Source organism: Ailuropoda melanoleuca, chromosome 17 (assembly GCF_002007445.2).
Source record: "Ailuropoda melanoleuca isolate Jingjing chromosome 17, ASM200744v2, whole genome shotgun sequence".
Lineage (NCBI taxonomy): Eukaryota > Metazoa > Chordata > Mammalia > Carnivora > Ursidae > Ailuropoda > Ailuropoda melanoleuca.
Window position 1 is genome coordinate 21,384,741 of NC_048234.1, and position 21,696 is coordinate 21,406,436.

Consider the following 21,696-nt stretch of genomic DNA (forward strand, 5'->3'; position numbering starts at 1 on the left):
TTTGTGGATTTTTTTGCTAAACACACCATGACTTGGCACCTTGCCTCTAATTCTTTATTCTGATAAATACCACAGTGTTGTTTATTCCTATCCCGGCCTCCCACCTGGACTGTGAGCCTGCCTAGGGAAGATAAATCATTTTGCATCTTTCAGACCTAGAATGTGGCCCCATAGACACTAGATGAGGAGGCAAAATTCAGACTTTGCCATTTATTAACTGTGTGACTGTGGGATGGAGATATATATATATATATATATATATATATATATATATATAATCACCTCTCCGAACTCCTGTTGTTATATTTGTGATCTAATGCCTCTCACATATAGTTGTCATAATAATTTGAGTGATATAATAAATATTAAAAATGTTCTAGAAACTCTCAAGGGGTATCCAAATGTTCGTCGGGATTACATGGTTGACCAGCAAGTCCTCCTGCCGCTGTTGAAAGCAGGAATGATACAGTGGCTTTAAAACCAACAGCTCCCTAGAGAGGGAGAATGTGACTATCAGGAAAAATCAGAGAAACACATATTGAGCTTTCTAGAACCTATTCTTGGGCAACAGAATCAGATGATCATATTGGCTTCACATACTCATTAATTCTGCAAAGTGTATTGTTTTGTTATAAGCCGGGTCATATTTCTCCACAGCTTATAACCCTAAGGTGGTTCCTCTTTTCACTCAAAGTAAAACCCTAAGTCCTTAAAATGGCTTAATATTCCTTTCACTCTCTGCCACATGCTCCTAATCTCCTTCTAACCTTGTCTCCTGCTACAATTTTCCCTTAGCTGACACCAGCCACACTGGCCTCCTCCCTGTTCCTCAAAAACACCGGTCATGTGTGATGACAGCTCCTGCCTTGTGTCCTTTGTTCTAGGTCTTTCCTCTGCTCGGAAGGCTCCTCTCCTAGAGATGTTTGGCACACTCCCAAGTCTTCCCTCAAATCTCTCCTCGATGGGACCTAGTCTGAGCACTGGATTTACTACAGCAATCTGTCCAGCCAGCCTGGCTCTCCCGTTACCCAGCTCTATTCTTTTCACGGGAGTCCTTGTAACATATCCTAGAGTGCGCTTAGCTCTTTTTTGTTGCTGTTTGATGCTTACTGGCAGGGAGTCTTAGTGTTGTTGACTAATACATCCCTAGTGCCTAGAACAGTGCCTAGGACAGAGTAGCCACTGATTAAATCTGGTTGCTGAATTTGTTGACACAAGTTCTTAACTGTGTGCCAGGGAATATGATGACTCTGGTCCCTACACTTAGGAACTTATAGTTGGACCACAACACTTATTTAGCAAATACTATGCCAAGCAAATATGTGCCAGACTTCTAGGCCCTGGAGATGTTACTGCAAACAAGACAATTTCCTGGCTCTCATATAACAAATTCTTCTGAAATGATACAGTGATGTTTGAAAAAAACAGATATTAATATATGCAAAGTTCTTGGCCACCAAATTTAAAATCCTAGATTGTTATGTTAGTGTCCCCATCTTGTAGACAGGCACCAAGAGCGCCCTGCCTTACATATACTAAATCTCGACAAAGATGTATCAAGACAAACCCTGGATTGTATAGCTCCCCAAAACCTAACTTTCAATGCTGGGAGGTATTTTTGTTCAAGAGTTTATATTAATTATTGTCCAAGGAGATTTTATGAGGGCCTTTTGCTTTGAGTTGCTAAATACTAAATGATTCATTGAAGGATATATGGCAGAAATTAATCTTGTCCCCAAAAAAAGATATAAAAAGAGCAAAGGATTAGTCTTCTCAAACCCTAGGGATGATTCTGGTTTTTGTCCCGGTCTTGCCACTGAACTAATCATATGACGGAGGCAGGCAGAGAGTTCCACCCCCATCTCCCGACAAGAGTGGGCCTGCTGTGAGCATTAAGAGGCTTGGTTGGCTGAAAGCCTCCAGCTCTCACACCTTCAGGTCGACCATGGTCTGCAGACCAAGGCCACCAACCTCCAGGGCTACTGCCGGCCAGGCTCAGAGCATGACCAGGATGCAAGAGCCACACTACTGCCCAGCTGGCATTCTTCCAATGGCACTTTGCTTTGGGGCCACCCTCCACCCTGGCTGACACTTTCTCAGCCTTTCTCTGGGTCTCCTCCCACCAATCCCTCCTTCCCGCATTGCAGTCAGAGTTTCTCCCACTTACCCTGTTCCCACTTTCCTTTATATTCCCTGCATAGATCTCTTACATGTCTAACTCTGCCTTTGTTTTTGCTTCCCAGAAAACTTGAAATAACACAAATGTTACCAGGATGACTCCAGGAAGCTGGCAATAGGATGGGGCTTTGAGACTGGATTATTCAGCATGGCTGGCAAGAAGGATCACAATCCAAATGGTAGGTGAAGCACAGCTAGTCCTTGGCATGAGATGGTTGCTCTCAGTTGCTAAAAAAAAAAAAAAAAAAAAAAAAGAGTCACCACTGATGACCAGGGGGACATCTGGTGGAGTGGGATTGCCAGTACAGTGGTTCAGGCATTTGAAAGTGTAGGGGGTACAATGTATTTAAGGAGAGTGGAGTTGGAGGATTCCCTGCAGAGTGATAATGAGAGACTGAAAGCAGTTAGGTAGTAAAGGGCCAGTAGGAGAGCCAGAGGCGTCTTTGGTCGTTCACAAAGGTGTCCCACACCTTCCAATTAAGAGCTAGACTTTTCTTGTGCAGAAAGACATTGCAGACACCTCTCCCCACAAGACCACACCTGCTCCCCTCCCCATACCCTGCCCCCTGGGGCTGCCTCAGCTGCCCCTCCCAGGTGGCAGGCCAGTAGCTAGAGTTCAATCCCAGTGTCACCGACCTGAGGACATGCTGGGCCTGATGACTGAGAAAAGGGAGTATGCCCCCAGAAGACCTGAGAGAATTGGCCAGCATATACTGTCAGGAGCAGAACAGAAGCCAGGGAGTGGATTCTGAGGGTGCTTGACCAAGGGGTTGGAAGATAAAAGTGAACAAGCAGGGAAATTGACTTGGAGTCACTTTCTCAGGACATGGGATTTAACACCCTGGCAAGGACCCCGCGGAATGGGGCAAACACACTGCCACGTGGCTTTCCAAAGCCTGGGGAGCAAAGGTGAAATGCCTGAGTTTGCCATAGCAGATGGTGAAATAGGATGGAAAAAATAGATGGGAAAATAGGATCAGAAGCAGTTCACATTCGTTGGAATGAACAACAATATTCATTTACAGTTCTGTACCAGGGCTATGTTAGCTCGCCCACCTCCTGTCTTAATATAGTCCGAAGAGATCTGGACCATCTGGACAACCTGCGGAACATCACATTGATCCATCACATCAATAAAATAAATACATGGCTAGTATGCTGGCGACCCTGGGAAGGAACATGTGCTCCAGAAGGTAGAAGACAAAGCCCATAAAGATTCAGGGACGAGCCACTTCAAAGCTAGGGCTGAAGAGAAGGAGGTACACATTTTTAAGGTCAGGGCTAGGACAGGAAGTGCCCGCCACCGTAAAGACCCATTGCTGTATCTTGCATTTCCTATTACAAAATAACAAGTACAGTGCCTGGTGGGCTTCCTCTGGTTCTGGAGGCCACATATTCCACATGTAGGAATCCTGCTCCAGGGCATACCCCAGAGGACAGGGAAGGGTGCCAGCTCTAAGTAGGGCCTGGGTCAGGAAAGAGCTGCACAGCATGGCCAGGCTGTAGTGAAAGTACCTTTCCCATCATCTGGCAGACCCTGTGGTGTGGAGGTGGTGGTGGTGAGAAAAAGTGCAGGGCAGAGTTCATGGTAACCCCATCGGGAAGATCACATCACAGGACCTTGGGGTTCTGGCTCAATGTCATTCCATCTGCAATGGAGAATTAGACACATCTCAAAAAAGAGCTTCTGGCATGTTACTGAGCCCTAATGGAGCTAGGATACTTGACGATAGCATACCCATGAGCCTCCGTCCAGAGTTACTCATTCAGAGCCAGTTCTGTCTTGCCTGTCAATTCACAAAGCCAGATGGGCCCAGCAACGTACGACAGAAATGATACATCGGGAACTGAGTCCAAGGCAGACCAGAGGGCGCGAGTTAGCTGTATGAACAGGGAGCACAGGCCTCCATGTCACCCACATGATTGTACCAGCGCCCCTCCCTGATCCCTCATCCATGGTCTGATGATGGGGTGCCATATAAACAGCTGACACGGGTGCTGTGCAAGGGGTAGACCCAGGCAGCCAGGGAGTGAACTGCTCTGATCTCCTTTCGAGAGAGAACCTGCTCCAAGAGGTATGGTTGGCTGACAGCCTCCAGAGGCCACGACTTCACACTCCACTGCGGCATCCACACTGAGACCGTGCTGTCCCCGGGTTGCGCAAACAATGCCTGAGTGCAGACGGGTACGACAGCTGGACCATTCCTGCACATTTCAGTCTCCTTTAATGGGCACTTTTGCTCTAGAGCCCTGTGACGGCTCAGAATTCTCAGAGCTCTACTACAGACATCGGGCCACCACATCCTTGGCCCTCCCGTCTCTCCCTTTACAGGTGACAGGTCAGCACGTGGTCTGAGGCTCTTCCCACGACTCGCTCTTTCCTCTCTTCTCGTCCCTCATGGGCTTTTCCGCCGATAAACTTCTTGGCCTCCTAACTCTATTTCTTGGCATCTGCTTCCTGGAGAATTGAAACTGACACAATGGGTTTAGGCTAGTTGATTACTTTTTTTCTTTATCTCGAAAGGAGGAGGAAATTTGGGTAGGTAATTCTATCATCCCTGTAATTCCTAATGCAGACTTAGTTTTAAAGAGTTAAATGGAGGGAACAATTAGAAAATGAATAATTATCGATATGCTTGGTTTCAAGACTTTACTGCTCTTAAATCAAGGCAATCAGCAGCTAAAACCAGTCACTGCTTTCCAAAGGAAATACCTCTTTTCATTTAAACAAAAACTTAAAAACATGTTAATTGTTCTCATTCTAGCTAAAAGCCGAAACTGGTACACGTTGCTTAAGGAGTTTTGTTTTATAAAACCATAGTGCCTTGTAAGGCCTCCATATACAAATGATAATTTGTGGGCTTTACGTGACATTAATTAACCTTGGGTTTTATTTCTCCATCACATGTGGACATGATCTTTCATTAAAAGTGGTACTTTATACTACAATCAGATAAACTTTCATTTTGGTCATGTTATTTTTATGCTGCCCGTAAGCATCGCACCAAAGAAAGTAAATCGGGGCCAAGATCGATTTTGTGTTTATGAGATAGCAACCGGGACATGATGAATGCACGATTAATGTTTAGACTATCTCAGTACACTTTGTAGCAAATTTATTGTATTGAAAAACATAACCCACCCTACTCAGAAGCATTTCTTTTTTACTGAAAGAAAACGTGTTGGCAACTGCTCTGTTTCCATGGATTTGTGATTCTAATAGGCCCTGAAAATAAAACTCGATCTTTGCCAAAATCTCACTTATGCTTTATATCAATAACACGCCCTTTATCCCTGCTTACGCATTTGGGAAACAGAGAAACAACACCAATTAGTTAAAAATCCATTAATTAGATCTCTAAAGAACTGATTTTAGGAAAGGGGAGATGTGTGGGAGCTAACACCTAACACTTTATTTTTATGAAAAAGAAAAATTGCACAAAATCATGAGAAATTGGGAAAAAAAGCAAACATTTTCCAGAATACATTTGAAAGTATATATTTCAAATTTAAACCATTTTCAGTGTATCTTAATATCATATAACTAATGGATACCTCAAGCAGCAAGAAAGATACAGTTATGTCCAAGACATTCTACCTACAGAAACAAGTGTATTACACATTTAATTCTTTAATTCTAGTGGCACAAAAGGAGGGACCAGAGGGTTATAGGGCTTAATCCTCAGTTAACTAGAAAATCAGATCAACAACTAGAAATCCATTCTTTAAACAAGTGGCTCTTAATTTTAGCTACATGGTAGCGTGGGGAACTTTCCAAATCCTCAAAGCCCAGGTCCCACTTCAGACTAATTAAATCAGCATTACTGTTTGGTTTGGTTTTGTTTTTTTACTCTACAGATGATTCTGATGTGTGGCCAAGATTGAGATCCACCACTCTGAATACTACAAGTATTTTAAGTTTTAGCTTACCATAGTTATTTTAAGTTTTAAACCAGATTAGTTTAAACTGCAGATTAAATCCCTACTGTGGGATGGAAGCCTATTCGCCAAGTGACCTTTAATTTTACCAGAGTACTGGAAAAATAATTAAATCCAAATGCCGTGATTAACATTATGTGTGATGGGCTTCTGATCCTGAGGGTGGCCATGTAACCCAGGTCCAGGCACTGAAATAGAAGGTAAATCCTGCTTGGTCTTTTCCTTCTGAGATAAAAGGACAGAGTCCTATTGGGTGGAAAAAGTGAATTTCATTCCTTTCCCCATTCTCCTAGTCCAAAACTCTGATATAAATCCTATAACTGAGTACATCTGGCCTCAGAAAACAACAGTGAAATAAGTCAGAGAAAAACAAATACTGTATGCTTTCACTTTTATGTGGAATCTAAAAAATCGAAACTCAGAGAAAGAACAGATTGGTGGTTGCCAGAGTGAGGGAGACAAGGGGGACAAGGGGGAATGGGTGAGGGTGAACAACAGGTACAGAGGGGGGAAAAGAAAATAAATAAAAGCAACAAGTGTGAACATTAAAAGTCAGCACACTGAGGATGGTGGAGCCCAGAAACTGTGTAAGAGCTGGGGTCTTTGTTGACGTCATTGTGTCATTGAGGTAGAAAACGAAATTTTTTAGAATTTTTGGAGTGTGAAGAATTACTGCCTTGGATTTTTTGTTGTGTAGAATTACTGCTTAAGCTGCTAATAGCTGAAATTTCCATTACTTGCAGCCAAAAGCATTTCCAATGGATACAGCTTGGTTCTCTCTCTGTGTCTTTCTCCTCTCTCAAGCTATGCATCACTCAACATTTACTATTGGTTAATAACTTTACAGTTATTATTTTTGAGTCATGCAGCAACCCCAAAAGATAAGTGCTACAGTCCCCATTTTTGTATATTCAGAAACTGAAGTTCATACAAATTAACTATCTTGTCCATGGTCCTACAGACCTTGGATTCTAAGCCAGATCCATCTGATTCCAATGCCAATCCTCTTAATTACAGTGCTATAAAACCTCTTGGGCGTGCAGAAGTCTAGCTGCTCTGATTAACTTGTATGCTTTATCATTTAAGAAGAGCATTTTATGCTTCTAGGAATACACATATTCCCAATGCTCGACATTAGACCATTAGATATTTGAAGAATTAATGGGCTTAACCTTGTTAACTGCAAAATTACAAGATAAGCTTTCTTTGTTGCTATTGCGCAAAACCAGGAGACACTTTCAACTCATTCCAAACAAAAACACTCAAGTCAATTCATTTTTTGGCAGCACAAAGGACTTGATAAATAGCATATTAATAATAATCTAGGACTTATGTATGTGATTTTTTTCTCTTCCTCGTGAAAAAACTAATGAACAGTAGGGTTTTGATGTATATGTTTAAGATATTTACATGGATATGTCTGAGAGGTTATGGGGTGCTGCCATTTGTGGTCTTAAAAAGAAAAAGTATCTCCCGCTTAGCAGGGAGTCTGTCCCTCTCCTTCTGCCCCTCCCCCTGCTTGTGCTATCTCCCCCAAATGAATAAAATATTTCAAAAAAAGAAGGGAGGGAGGGAGGAAGAGGAGAGGGAGGGAGGAAAACGTATCCCTTTCCAGGTATCTCTGGGATACCCTGGGATACACCCTTACGGTTTATCTCTGCTCTTGAGCATTTACTAGAGAACTAATGGATTAGGGAAAGCAGTCCAGAGGCAGCCATGTTGAGTTTAGAGTTAGGCTCACCTGAGCAACTTTACCGTGTATCCCCTTGTTTCCCTAAACTGAAGGGAGAAGACCTACTTCCGCTGTTCTTATGAGACTTAAGTGAGCCGAAATGCAAACATACTTATAATACTTAAGGCAAAAAATAAGTAGTTAGTAAACATCTATGTGCTGAGTGGAGGGACGGGCGCCTGAGAAGTAATGACGGCGTGCCTCAGTCTAGTGAATTGCCAGTCTCTTGCCTTAAGGGACAGGAAACGGTGTGGTCTGCAAGACAGTAAAACCTAACGCTTGACATACTTAAGATCATGTCCCAATTCCTCAACATTCCAGGTGGTCAAAAGACATGTTAGTGTCCCAACCCCCAGAACCCGTGAAAGTGACTTTATTTGGGAAAAGTTCTTGGCAGATGTCCTGAAGTTAAGGACCTTCGGATGAGATCATCCTGTATTATCCCAGTGGGCCTTAAATCCAACGACAAGAATCATAACCAAGTTTGTGGTGTTAGTTTCTTCATCTGTAAAGTTGGGATAATATCCTAACTACAGTCTCACTTCCTGGGGTGGAAAATGAGCTAACTGCAGTCTGGAGAAATGAGCAGACGTTAAAAATGACATTCACTGAGCGCTTACCATGATCATGCTCTGTGCTAAGCGCTTTCTGTGAATGACTTAGCGATCTCTATTTTACTGATCTGGTAACCACCGCTCAGCGAAATATAGTAATTTGCCTAAAGCCTCTCAGCTAGCAAGCGAAAAAAAAAGGGGGGGGGTTAAAATTCAAACCGACTTCCAAGATTTTATCCTTCACGCTAGACTGCCCGAGAGGATACAAATGAACTCATTCTAACAAAGTCAATTATTTTGGTATCAGCTCAGGCGCCACCCGAGACCGCTTCAACAACTGACCACTGGGCGAGAAGGGGCCTTTCTTCCCCCGGCCGGGGTGGGACAGGGTTAATGACGTCACTCTCAGGGGCCGGTGATAAGTGATCGCCCGACGGATACTTTCAAGGGCCAAAATCCGGGCGTGGCGCCTATAGATGAGGTCATAAAACCGGACCAATAGAAATGCCTAATTTCTGTTTTCCTGGCTAATTCCTATCCTTTAACCCCAGCTCTGCTGCGGAAGAAGGAAAAGGCGGGTCTAGGGGCGGAGCAAGTCGCGGAAGCGGAAGTGGCGCCGCGGAGCGTGGACCCGCGCCGGCCTCGGTCTCACGCCTGCCTGTGCCCCACGTGTGCGGTGAGTGCGGCGGGACTGGCCGCGGCCCCCGGAGGGGTTCGCTCGCCCCCTGCCTCGCGCTGCAGGGGGAGCGTGTCTCCGAGCGGCACAGCGGGCACAGGTGCTTATGCCTGTCCCCTGCTGGACGGTCGTCTGTGGCCTTTTACGTTGTGGGAGTCTGGGTGTTGACGGGAGCTTGGCGACTCCTCTTTCTACTGCTTTGCCCTGACAGTGCTAGGTTCGCCTGAACTCCCTTCACTTTCTGAAATCCCCTCCCGTGCTGCTTGCATTCTGCCGTTCTGTGGTGTGTTTGGCAAACATCCACTTTGCCCTGTGCTTGCTGGGTGCCGAGTTTACAACCTGAATGTACAGTTGCAAGTTATCGGCGCTGGGAAGGAAATGACCTGGGGGCTGAGATGAGGATAGGGGTGTCTGAAGTGATCTTTAAGCTGAGACCTAAAGCAGGATGAGAGGCAACTCTAAAATCCGGAAGCCCAGGGAAAACTAAGCCGAGCTAAGTCCCTGGCGTGGGAGCTGTAGAAAGGGGACCACTGTGAGCTAGGAGTACAGCGGTACAAGGTAAGGTTGAGGGGGTAGGGTGGTTCTGTAGGACTTTAAAGGCCATGATGAGTGGTTGAGATTTTATTTCCATACAATGGGGAAACATTCCCTTTTCTAATTCTCATTTGTAGGAAACATGGGAGGCTTTTAAGGAAGGAAGGAACATGATAGACACAGGTTCTCTTTAAGAATTGTGTATCATTTTGATTATTACTGAGTATATAAGGAAAGTATTGATGGTTTGGATTAGGGTGGTGGTAGTGCAGATGCAAGTTGGAGAGTTAGAGGTATTTTTAAAGGGGATTCACAAGAACTTATGGAAGGATTGAACATAGCAGACAAGGGGAGGAAAATGTCAGGGGTAAGTCTTGGATTTCTCCCTGAGCCGTGGAGTGGGTGATGTGCCACTGGCTCCGAGGGGAAGAGTAGGATGGAGGATAGTAGATAAGGATGTTATTGTTTGGGGGTGCTCTGCAGTGGAGATTTAGTTAGAGAATTTCATTTTGGTCTTATTAAGGATAAAGTGCCTGTAAGACGGATAAACAGAGGTGTCCGGTAGGCAGTTAGAAATGCAGGTCTGGAACCCAAGGAGAAGTTCCTAGTGGGAAACAATATGAGAGTCCTCAGCATAGAAAGTCGTGGGATTGGATGAGATCACTTAGGGAGAAATGTGGAGAGAGAGGGTAAGACTTGAGAAATACCACTATTTAGAGGTTTGATATTGAATATTTACCTCTTTCAAAGTGCAGCGCAAATCCTGCTGAGGGGGTGGGATCAGTCACCTGTCCCATGTCCGGGAAATCTTTGCTATTTCACTTCACAAGGCAAAATTGGGCCCTCAGCCCTGTGGTTGTGAACACTTCCTATATAATTCGGTTATAACGCTGAGGTATGTCGTGTTTTAATTTTGTTTGCTTCTATTTCACCACTTGAATTTCTTTTTCATACATTTTTTTTCAACCTAATAGCTTTCTAGTACGTACTGTGTTTATATGCGGTATATTTCAGGTTGATGGTGTGAAGTTATAAGAAGGCCATCAGAGTGTTCCAAAAAGGATTAAGAAGGAGAATCATTTGGGAAAGAAAGGTGGCAAATGGAGAAGAAATAATAAGAAATTGTCATTTAAGCTGGATTTGAAGAATGGGTAGGATTCATATTAATAGAATGGCTTTAAAGTTTGGATCCTGAAAAAGAACAGTGAGGAAGTTTGGCTCCTGTGTGTTGTTTGTGGTAAGGGTATGTTAGGGCTAAACTTTGAATGGCTTTGAATGCCAGTGTGAGTTTGAAATGTTTCATGGAGTCAGTGGGAGACTTCGAAGGTGTTGGAGCAGGGAGATGGCACAACATCGGTGACTTTTCGGAAGATTAATCAGGCAGCAACGTGTGGTCACAGCAGATTAGATCCACAATTAAAAACCAATCTGAGTAAGAGATACAGCCTGAATCTCGAAGAGAGAGAAGGGAAAAAGAGACAATTGCGAGAACCGCAGGAATGTGATAGTCGGGTCTGATAGTACAGGATCCCCAAGCAGATACATTTTGTTAAGTGAAAGAAGCAAGACCCAGCAGTCTATATATAGTTTGATTTCATTTTTATGACGTATTTGAAAAGAGGCAAAACTAGAGGGTTGGAAAACAGAGCAGTGATTGCCAGGGGGACCAGGAGGGGGTGATTGCAGAAGAGGTCCACTGGGGACGTTTTGGAGTTAGGAAACCGTTCTCTAAGGTACTGTGGTGGGGGAGGCCTGCCTGCATTTGTCAGAATCAACACTGTACACCAGAGTGAACTTGACTGCAGATGAAAAAAGTTGCGTGTCTGGAAATGGAATGCGGACTGCGAAAAATAAATAAATCTAACTTGTACAAACATACAAAATAACTTCACTCACCAGGGTGGTGGGGGGAACTGACCTAAGTAATTTCGAAGAACAGGATTTTGAGTGGAAACTGTGAGGGAAAAGAAAAGAAGCTGTAGGTAAACTCTGTACTATGGTTGGTAAGTTTGTTTCCGTAGCCGTAAGGTTTGGCATTCTGAAGCTACGTGTGAGCCGCACAAATCAGTGGTGGTTACTGGGAGGCAAGTTTCTCACTGTCAAGCAAAAAGTTACAAGTAAAGCAAGAGTTACAAGTAAAGACTAGAGTGACTTAGAGTTAGAGACCTTAGGATGAACTTATTTCACAGAAAAAGAAATACAGGCTTTTGTGTCCACATAGGTTAGTATACAAATGTGTGTTACCAGCCCTGTCTGGTGGAAGGACCTAGAAGCAATGACAAGAAGCACACCTAGCACTCAGATCCTACCATTCTCAAAGGGAACCAGGGTTCCTCAGAGGAATGGCTGGTTTCAGGGAAAGTAGAAGATGAACTTGGAACAAGTGCTAGGAATTAAGGACATGGAAAATAGGATGGGTCATGTCCCCAAGACGCAGAAGTGACCTGGGAGACTTCCCACTGGCCAAAGCTGGAACAGTCTGAGCATCAAAGTCACTATAGGATTAGGCTGTACCCCAAGTAGCAAAATATGTGCGAGACCGTACCGAGGTAAGTAAGTGATTGAATAAATAAATGGAGGCGAAGGGACAAATTTTCCCTGCAGAAGAATTAAAAATATTAGAGATAGACATAATGAGAGAAATAGAAAATCACCATGAAAACACTACAGTAATTGTTGCAGGCAGGATCCACTGGAGAACACTAAAATCAGAGGGAGACAATTAGGGTATTTGCATAATCTCAAAATATATCACCCCATTTGGGTTTTTTGGGATTTATTAGTTGCTATGGTGATCTTAACATACAGGTTTTTAACAAAATTCCTTAGGACTCCTCCCCCTAGGAAGTGGAGCTTAATTCCCCTCCCCTGGTGTGGCCTAAACTTGCTGACTTGATTCTCAGAAGTATGGAAAGGGACAGATGGTAACTTCACAGCGGAAAAATCTGGCAAACACTACCTTAACCAAAGGATCAAGGTTAATATCACCAGTCTGGGCACTTCACATCTGTGCTACTCCCCAAAAATATCCGTCACCCCAGTCTAATCGTGAGAAAATCTCAGGCAAACCCCAAATGAGTTTTCTGCCAAGTGCCTGACCAGTACCATTCAGAAGTGTCTCGGTCATGAGAAAGAAGACCGAGAAACTGTCACAGGTTGGTGGGAACTAAGGAGACTTGATGACTACACACAGTGTATCCTGGAACAGAAAAAGGACTGGCAAGATCCAAAGTTAATAGTATCATAATACCCTACTAATGTTATCTCTTGGGGTGGGATGTTAACTTTAGAGGAAGCTGAGGAGTGTACTGGAACTCTATTCATCATTCCAGACTCGCCTGTAAAACTGAAATTATTTCAAAATAAACAGTTAAAACAAATGTACCGAGAAAATCTGTAAATGACTGCGTTTTTAGATGAATACAAGCACAGAAGAACTAAGAAATGCAGGTGTGGTTGTGATAAAGCAGCCAAGTGATAAAATGGCCCTCCAGTTGCCAGTGACTTAAGGAAAAGGTAGTAATTCAGGGTCCCTCCATGGTTAAGAGCTATAATGATAAAGCCTAAACGAAGCTGCACTTTCCAGAGAGTTCTTTGGAACCTTACTGGTCCCTTGAGATGTTTCAAGAAAAAGTGAGTCAACTAAGGTTGGAAAATCTTGCGTACTTTAGCCTGTGGTTGGTGATCGAGGGCTTCAGTTAGCAAATGAAAAGAATCTGAAAAGCCTTTCTTAGAAAAGTCTAGTTAATTATTTTCATTTAATTCACTATTTCTCAAATCCATGCAATCTTTGAACCCTTCTTTTTTCCTTATACCCACTAATAATCTTGTAAAATTATTTTTCTTGGAAAATTTCCAATTCTTGGAAAATCTTGGAAAATTCTTGTTTTAGAAATATCTAGTACTGTCGAGGAATTTCTCAGGTGCTCTGGGGAGTCAACTTTAGAACTTTAGAAATGAATTGAATGTACAACTTTGGAAGGTAGAGAAATAGCCAGATGGCATTTGCTGTCTGCTTTCAGGAGCCTTGGGTAATTAAGGGGTTATCTGTTGTATGCCCTGTGCATGGTAAGGTCTCTGTACCAACAAGTGACCTGTTAGATTTCCTCTAAATGAAATATTAAATAGTCCAACATAATCTCACTTTGGAGATCACTGAAAATTACTGGTCACCTCTAAAAAAACAGCAAATTAAACAGGTTTTTGTTTTAGCTACACTGGTTACATAGGGGACTTGTAGGCAATCTTTGATTTTCTTTCATTAATTTGAATATATGATAAGTGCAGCGTATTGTTTGTTCTGGACTTTTTAGGAAGGAAACCAAGAAATCAAGTGGTGGTATTGTCAGTCTCTCATCACAAAGTCGTCCTAGGTTATGAGAAACACAAACACTGACACTTGTATCCTAGTTAACGTAAATAATGGTCTATTATTACCCAGAACTATTGTTGAATTGTGTCCCCAGATATATCACACACTAGCCAAGGTGTGTGTGTTCTTAGTTTTTGTGTTGGTATCTTGTTTATTTTCATTTTTACAATCTTAGAAGCACAGATTGCATAGTCCCTGGACTCATGGGCCCATGGCGGACCCAGGTGGTTTGTCCTGCGCCTGTGAAGCCCAGGGGCGAAGTGTGGCATGGGTGGACGCCTCTTACTGGCAGAGAGCAACCCAGTGATCCCTTGTGGGTTTTGGTTTTGTCTTCCAGAACTGCTATGATGGAAGTTAAAGGGAAAAAAAAATTCACAGGAAAAGGTGCAAAGACATCACAAGAAAAAAACAGATTTCATAAAAACAATGGTAAGATAGCCGCACGAAACCATGCTTCCCAGCGGTGGTGGCCCCTCTACTTGGAGGGAGGGTTGGTGGGAAGCGGTGGCCTAGAGCAGATGGCAGTCTGTGTTCATGGGTTAGGATTAGGAAAAAGTAGGAGTTACTCTGTCCCAGTTTGCATGTTCCCCATGAAACTAAGACATTTAAGAAATTGCCAGAATAATCAGAGGATGCTATACCCAGGGGAGACCCCTGATCTCAGCTGGGAAGGCATCTGCCTCATTTTCTTCATTAATTTGCTGCAACATGTTATGTTAATGTTTGATAAATTGTGCCTGATCAATGCATACTACTGGTAAACCAAATACTTGGATCTTCAGTGTTTCTAATTGTGGAGTCTTTATTATTCCATCAGGTGTCACTATTGCAGAGCAAAAAAGTCAGAGACTGTAAATCCCTAAGTGATTCCTAAGGCATTTTTTTTTCTTGCAACAATCTTAGGGCATTGCTATTGCGGTTTTCATTTCATTTGTAAGCTTAGTTAGCTAATGATTTTTATCAAGTGACTGTACTATAGGCTTTGAGGACATTTTTCCAGAACTAGCAATTCTGAAAAATTAATGTCTTTAATTTGATATGATATTTAATAAAATAATAACATTCTTAGAATTTTTAAAAATAAATTAACATCTTTAATTTTAATTTGATATGTGATTTAATATGGTATTTCTGTTTTAGGTGTTCATTTTATTTTGAGATTCATTGTTATTGAATCATTGAAAATTATATATGAAGACTTGAACAATAAGTCATTAAAGTAGAATAAAAGATATATAAATATTTTATCTTATTAAGTAATGTTAATATGCTTAAAACAGAAATACACCTGACTGACAACAATGGTTATCCATAGCATTATGGGTAGTTTTTAAGATGCATTTCTCTAGTTTGTCAATTTTCTGTAGTGAATCTATATTATAATTTCTAAATCAGAAATTTATTTATTTGAGAGAGAGAAAGAGAGTGCCTACATGTAGGCGGTGGGGAAAGGAGGGGGGCAGCAGAGGGAGAGGGAGAGAATCTTAAGCAGACTCCATGCCCAGCATGGAGCTGGACTCGGAGCTCGATCACATGACCCCAAGATTGTGACCTAAGCCAAAATCAAGAGTCCCTAAATCAGAAAATTTTTAAGTTTTGTTTTGATTTTTAAAAATCCCATTCTCCATATTTGAGAGTCGGACAAGGTACGTTTCACTAAAGAGTGTGTAGTTTTGTGTAACAAACACAGCCCGATGGATAAAAGAGATCTAGGCTCAGGATCACTGACCTGGGATGATTTTTTTCTTATTGTCCCTAGATTCTGGTTCATCAAAGACGTTTCCAAGGAGGGTTGGCAAGGAAGGTGGACCTAAAATCACATCTAAGAACTTTGAGAAATGTGCCACAAAACCTGGGAAAAAAGATGTAAAGCAGTTCAAAAATAAGCAGCAAGGGGATAAAATACCAAAGAATAAATTCCAGCAGGCAAATAAATTCAACAAGAAGAGAAAATTCCAGGCAGATGGTAAAAGTGATGGTAAGCACTGGTTCCTTCAGCATAGTCTCTGTGGAAGCCTTGCCCTGCCTGAACCATTGAGCATGGGGGCTCTAGAAGTCTGGTACAGACCTCCCGTTCTTGTTCCTTGACAGGCAGCATTTGGGGGCGCGGGGGGTAGCCCGTATTAAACAAGCACCGGAAAGCACCTTCCCTGGTCAAAATTGTCTTCTGGTGCTTAGAGTACCTGACTTCATAGACCCTTGCTGAATTATTCGAGCTGTGCAGTTCAGCTAAGCTGGAGCAGCTTCATACAGAAGAACCTCCATGAAACATCCCTTTCTGTAGGCCAAATTTTATGGATTGGTTGAATGATTCAACAGAGAGATATTTGAGTTTTCTGTGCACTTTGCCAGGAGATGGGAAAGAACAATTGTAACAACCAATAGGGGTACAGGCCCCAACTAAGCTGGAGTTCTTGGCCCTGCATTTTAAACACCCATGGCGTTCTCACATTAAGACCTATCCTCATGTAGCCCTGTTTTCTTTTCTATGGGAGCTATGTTCCTGACGTGTCAGGACGGAACTCTGATTTTATTTTCTCGTATTTTTATATCAGCAATGGGGGGGGATTGGATACTAGAGATCCCCAAAGTTGTTATATATACTGCAGGCAGCCTAGCACGGCAGATGTCAAGGCACCCAGAAGTTTGTGGAATTAAATGAGCTCTAGGTCAGCCCTTCTCTTTTCGTCGTGCTGTGTCATGCACGTTGCCCTGATATGAACAGGAAATATGCCCTCTGTTTCCTTCAGTCTCTTGATTACCACCAGGGAACCGATAAGTAAACAGTAAAGGGAATAATTAAGTACATCGTAGTAAAGTGTATAGCCGTTAAAAATTACGTTCTTGAGAAATAATTTAGTTTTGTGGAAGAATGCTTTCAGAGAATTAACGTTGAAGCAAAGCAGTGAGATTCTGAATTTTTAAAGATTAATATAAAACATAGGGAAATGGCAGGAAGAAAATAAGATGTTACTAGTCATATGTAGGTTTGAGATGATAGGAGAATTTTGTTTTTTGCACTTTCCAAGTTTTTTTATAATGTGTGTATCTTCTAATCCGAGAGAGGGAGATGTTTAGAAGGCAGAATTCTCCAAAGGGTTCCTTGCAGGGCACTCCTATAAATAATACCCATTTTATTAACTTGTTCTTTGTTTGGCCTCAATGGGTTTTTTTATTCATTTGGTAAGATACTTAGCTTTTGAAGACAAAAAACTGCTAATAGAGAGTTATCAGACTTACAGAGCATTACTCTGTAAAAAACGGACATTTTGACCAGGCGCTGTCGGAGTAAGACGTAGCAGAGCACGACGTTTCCGAGCTGTCTCTGGGTTTGGGCCCTGGTGCCATCCCTGCGGACTTGTGTGACCTTGGACAAGGAACGGAAGGAACTCCTTAGTGCCTTTGTCTGCCTATATGAGAAAGGGCATATTAATAGGGTGTTGTGAGAATTAAATGATAGATAACAACAGAGTACTGAAAATTTTAATACACTTTTCCCTGTTTTAGTTTGGACTAATTTTTGTTTAAGAACTGATTTTGTTTATGGTAGGAACTGGTTATACGTACCTAAAGTCCAAGGACTGTAGTGTTTTAGAGTAGAATTTTCATTTCACAATTGAAAAGGAAGCTTAACATTTTTCAGTTGCTTTTACAATCCTTTTAATTTTCTTTTTTTCCTCAGGTGTCCTATTAAGAGTCCGTGTGTAGCTGTTGAATGAATGAGTGGTGTTTGTCAACCAAATTTAAAATGTATGAACCGTTCAGAAAATGAAATTAAGTCTAAGTTTAAGAGAATGATATTTTTACAGTGAATATTGATTCTGATAAGTGCTTGCCCTGTGTACCTAGTTTGTACTGGTTTGTGGCGTTCAGAATGTTGAACGTCATTTATTTCTCTAGTGACTAGAATAATTTCTCTAATGACTAGAATCAGCAGCCAAGAAACCTAAATGGGATGACTTCAAAAAGAAGAAGAAAGAACTAAAGCAAAGCAGGCAACTCAGTGACAAAACCAACTATGACATTGTCGTGCGGGCGAAGCAGATTTGGGAGAGCTTACGAAGGTAATGCTACCTAGTGGCATCATGGTCAGTCCTTTGAGAGGATGGAGCAGCACCAGTGTACCTCGTGAATACGGAGCCGTCCTGCACTGGGCCGTACAGCCCTGCGGTTTTTCAGGGAGCCCCCAGCACTTTGCTAGACACATCAGTGTTGGACGTCTGCGCGTGGCAGAAGTGCGTGGAGTCGTGAGGGTGGTGTCAGATATGTTTATGAAAATGTGTGAGAATTAAAATGGATTGGAAATTCTTCCTGACAGTTCTGAGAAAATGAAAGACAATTTCTTACCGGCTCGGTTTTGAGATACGTAAGTGTTTGGTGTCTCGGACGTGTTTTATTATTTTCTTTACTTCCGAGGTTCTGGCCATGAAGATTTAAATTGATGCATAAAATTACACCTTATGAGATGAGTTCTTGTCTTTGAGAAAATTACTTTTCTCTGGCTGCTCTGGAATAGTAATTTTAATGTCAGAGGTTTACTGCCTCCGAAGAGAAAATCACACCTAACTGGGTGAACGTACACTGGAGGGTTTTAGTTTCTCCTGTTTAAGATAATGTCTTTACTTGAGCTGTGTTTCCCTCTTTGTTCTCATTTATAGAAAAGACTGTGACAAAGAAAAGAGAGTGAAATTGATGGGTGATTTGCAGAAGTTGATTCAAGGGAAAATTAAAACTGTAAGTAGGGCAGGCTCATAGTTGCGTGTGTTAACAGTTGAAATTGGCCCACGGGAAAGGCTAGGGACCATTCGTGATCAGTGAAATTGTTGTTTTAAATGTGTGTGGCCACAAATTTCAAGTACATTTTATGTATTACAAAATGACTAAATAAAAACTTTAATAGTGGGGACCTTACTGCCGAGAAATTATTAAAGTATCAAGTATTTGGCTATGTCATTTTTTCAAAATTGACTTAAAGTAAATCAGTGTTCTTTAAAGTTACCTTGAGGAATTTATTAGTTCAATAGTATTTGTTAGAAGGTCTTGCTCTGAACTCCATATGCTTTCATAAGTTCTAAATTGCTGACTTTTTTGAATATATGATGTAAATAGATGATTACTTCTTTCATTTCTTCATTGCTTTTGCAAACATCATACAGAGGTCTTTAAAATACAGATTTGGGAGTTCTAAACTCATTTTCATTGTTGCTGCTAAATTGTATTTTATAATAAACTTCTGTTGACGCTTGTGTATTTGGATAAATACTTAGTGACTATTCACTTGTAACACAACATACTTAGTAGCTTTGGTGACCCTGGAGGGGTGTCTTTGCCAAACCACGTACATAGGTCTAATCAGATGCAGTACTGCAGTTTGAAGGAATGTCTTGCAATAAGCAAGTTCCTAGCAGCTGCTCTCTTATTTTTCCAGGAAGAAAGGTTTTTTTAGGATAGAACTTTTCAGCTCCAGCAGTAGTCTGTTATCCTTGATTTATAACTATTTTACCCTCAACATCCTTTCCCAGCTACCCTTAGGTTAATACCCTGTGGCCTTGGGTGTTAATGTGGTGTTCAGATCCTTACTCTGCTGCTTAAAGTGTGTGTGCCTCTGGACAGTGACACCGTCTGTGTTGATTACTGTGTGCTGGGGTGGTGCTAACCTTGCATACTCTGTCTCTTTTAACTTAATGTCTTCGTCCCTGATGGACATTTTCGTCCCCAGGATCACAGAGATAGCATGTTCCTTAACTTCTCATAAACTTGCTTTTCTCATCTGCAAAGTGGACATAGCAACAGCACACTCTTAAGGTTGCTTTGAGGTCTAAATGAGAGGGGTGCCTGGGTGGCTCAGTCGTTAAGCATCTGCCTTTGGCTCAGGGCGTGATCCCAGGGTCCTGGAATCGAGCCCTGCATCAGGCTCCCTGCTCTGCTGGGAGCCTGCTTCTTCCTCTCCCACTCCCCCTGCTTGTGTTCCCTCTCTTGCTGTGTCTCTTTCTCTGTCAAATAAATAAAATCTTTAAAAAATAAATAAGTAAATGAGAGAAATGTACTTGAGGCATCAATCCTGGTTATATAGTAAGTAATCAGTATCTGCACAAAACAGCCTTCTTAAAAAATTTGTTTTTAGTTTTATCAAAAGTATCTCTACAAACCTCCCTTAAGGAAATTCTTCTGAAATGCATGACTTTGATGGAGGTCCACCTTCATCTTCTGACTTGTTGGAATTAAAAAATTTTAGAGACAGGATGAGCAACAGATAATAAGCACTATTAAACTAGACTGGTAATGTAAAAAAATAATTTTGCTTGACTGTGGTTATTGCTGTAGAAAATTGATCAGCAAGTCCCGCAGTGAGGATCTGATTTATCCAGTAGTTGGGGAGTAGGGGGTGGAATTTTGAAATACAGCAACTTTTCTAGGAATAAAACAGATACGTGTTCAGGGATTATAATGAAGATGTGAGAAGTGGAGAGGTTAGCTTATAATTGCCAACGTGTATGTCGATATACTTATTCATGTAGCAAGGCTCTTAGATCTGTCTTTTGTCTGTACCTTTGGTTGCCAAGACCAAACATTCTTAGATTGCTTATGTAAGCAAAAGAAAAAAAAATCACAAGAGTAACAAAATTTTTGAATTGGAAAATTTCCCTTAGGGAAAGTAACTTTCAGCGAAATGAGAAATACAGTGTGTATAATCATTAGACAGGTTTGATTTGATTTGGTTTGTTTTTAATTATAATAATAGGAATCGTGCGAAATGGTTAAATCTGTCCCTGTCTCAGTGTTGTATGATAGGTGGCAAAACCAAAGAATGGCATTTTGTACAATTAAAACAAGTTATTTCTTCTCCTGAGTAACGTAGGGTTTGATTTTATCCATGAAGATCCTGCCTTTTTTCTAGCAAGGAATTCTAAAAGCAGTAGTAGTAAAACGTTAATACTGTGATAGAAACATGCGTCTTCAGAGAGAATTAGTCTAAACCCAAACTGGCCTTTCTACAGATGGCGTTTGCGCACGATTCCACTCGTGTGATCCAGTGTTACATTCAGTTCGGTAATGAGGAGCAGCGAAAACAGGCCTTCGAAGAGCTGCGAGGTATTTCTTACATGTGGAAGATTAATTGTGATCATTTATAAGAAGTCCCTGTTTTTCTCTTGAAATACCCAAGAAAATAATTTGTGTTGAGGAAAAGCCGTGTGTCCTCTGCAGGACCTTTTTTGTTTTTATTTGTTCTTTGCGTGGGACAAGTGAAAAGAGTAGTTTGTGTTCCCAGGATTGTGCGTTTACATAGTTCTTTGCTTCTGGAGGACTGAAATGAGGCTAGCAAATCATTGTAATGTATTTTGTTTTTCAGATGATTTGGTCCAATTAAGTAAAGCTAAATATTCCAGAAATATTGTGAAGAAATTCCTCATGTACGGGTGAGTTGTTTTATTTATAAAATGCATTGTCATTGGTTTTTTAAAGGTGGGGATACCAGTCATGCACTTGGTCTGGGATCATAGCAATGGCCCTAGGCAGACGCTTGTGATCTTTCTGGGGCGCGTGGTCTTTTTTTTTTTTTAAAGATTTTATTTATTTATTTTGACAGAGATAGAGACAGCCAGCGAGAGAGGGAACACAAGCAGGGGGAGTGGGAGAGGAAGAAGCAGGCTCCCAGCAGAGGAGCCTGATGTGGGGCTCGATCCCATAACACCGGGATCATGCCCTGAGC

At 41.8% G+C, this 21,696-nt stretch overlaps 1 protein-coding gene across 3 annotated transcripts in view; it reads left to right on the top strand.

Moving 5' to 3' along the window:
- The first annotated feature begins 9,031 nt into the window (after positions 1 to 9,031).
- The window catches only part of PUM3 (pumilio RNA binding family member 3), a 46,413-nt gene continuing 33,748 nt past the window's right edge, over positions 9,032 to 21,696 (top strand). The window contains exons 1-7 of one of the 3 annotated variants that reach the window (XM_019799525.2): positions 9,032 to 9,179; positions 14,323 to 14,414; positions 15,745 to 15,963; positions 17,914 to 18,049; positions 18,644 to 18,719; positions 20,984 to 21,077; positions 21,337 to 21,403. In XM_019799525.2, coding sequence (XP_019655084.2) covers positions 14,330 to 14,414; positions 15,745 to 15,963; positions 17,914 to 18,049; positions 18,644 to 18,719; positions 20,984 to 21,077; positions 21,337 to 21,403 — 677 coding nt within the window. In that variant the 5' untranslated portion in view covers positions 9,032 to 9,179; positions 14,323 to 14,329. Of the gene's footprint in view, positions 9,180 to 14,322; positions 14,415 to 15,744; positions 15,964 to 17,913; positions 18,050 to 18,643; positions 18,720 to 20,983; positions 21,078 to 21,336; positions 21,404 to 21,696 lie in introns of those variants that run through there. The other 2 variants (XM_019799524.2, XM_034646854.1) reach the window with 2 other exon arrangements.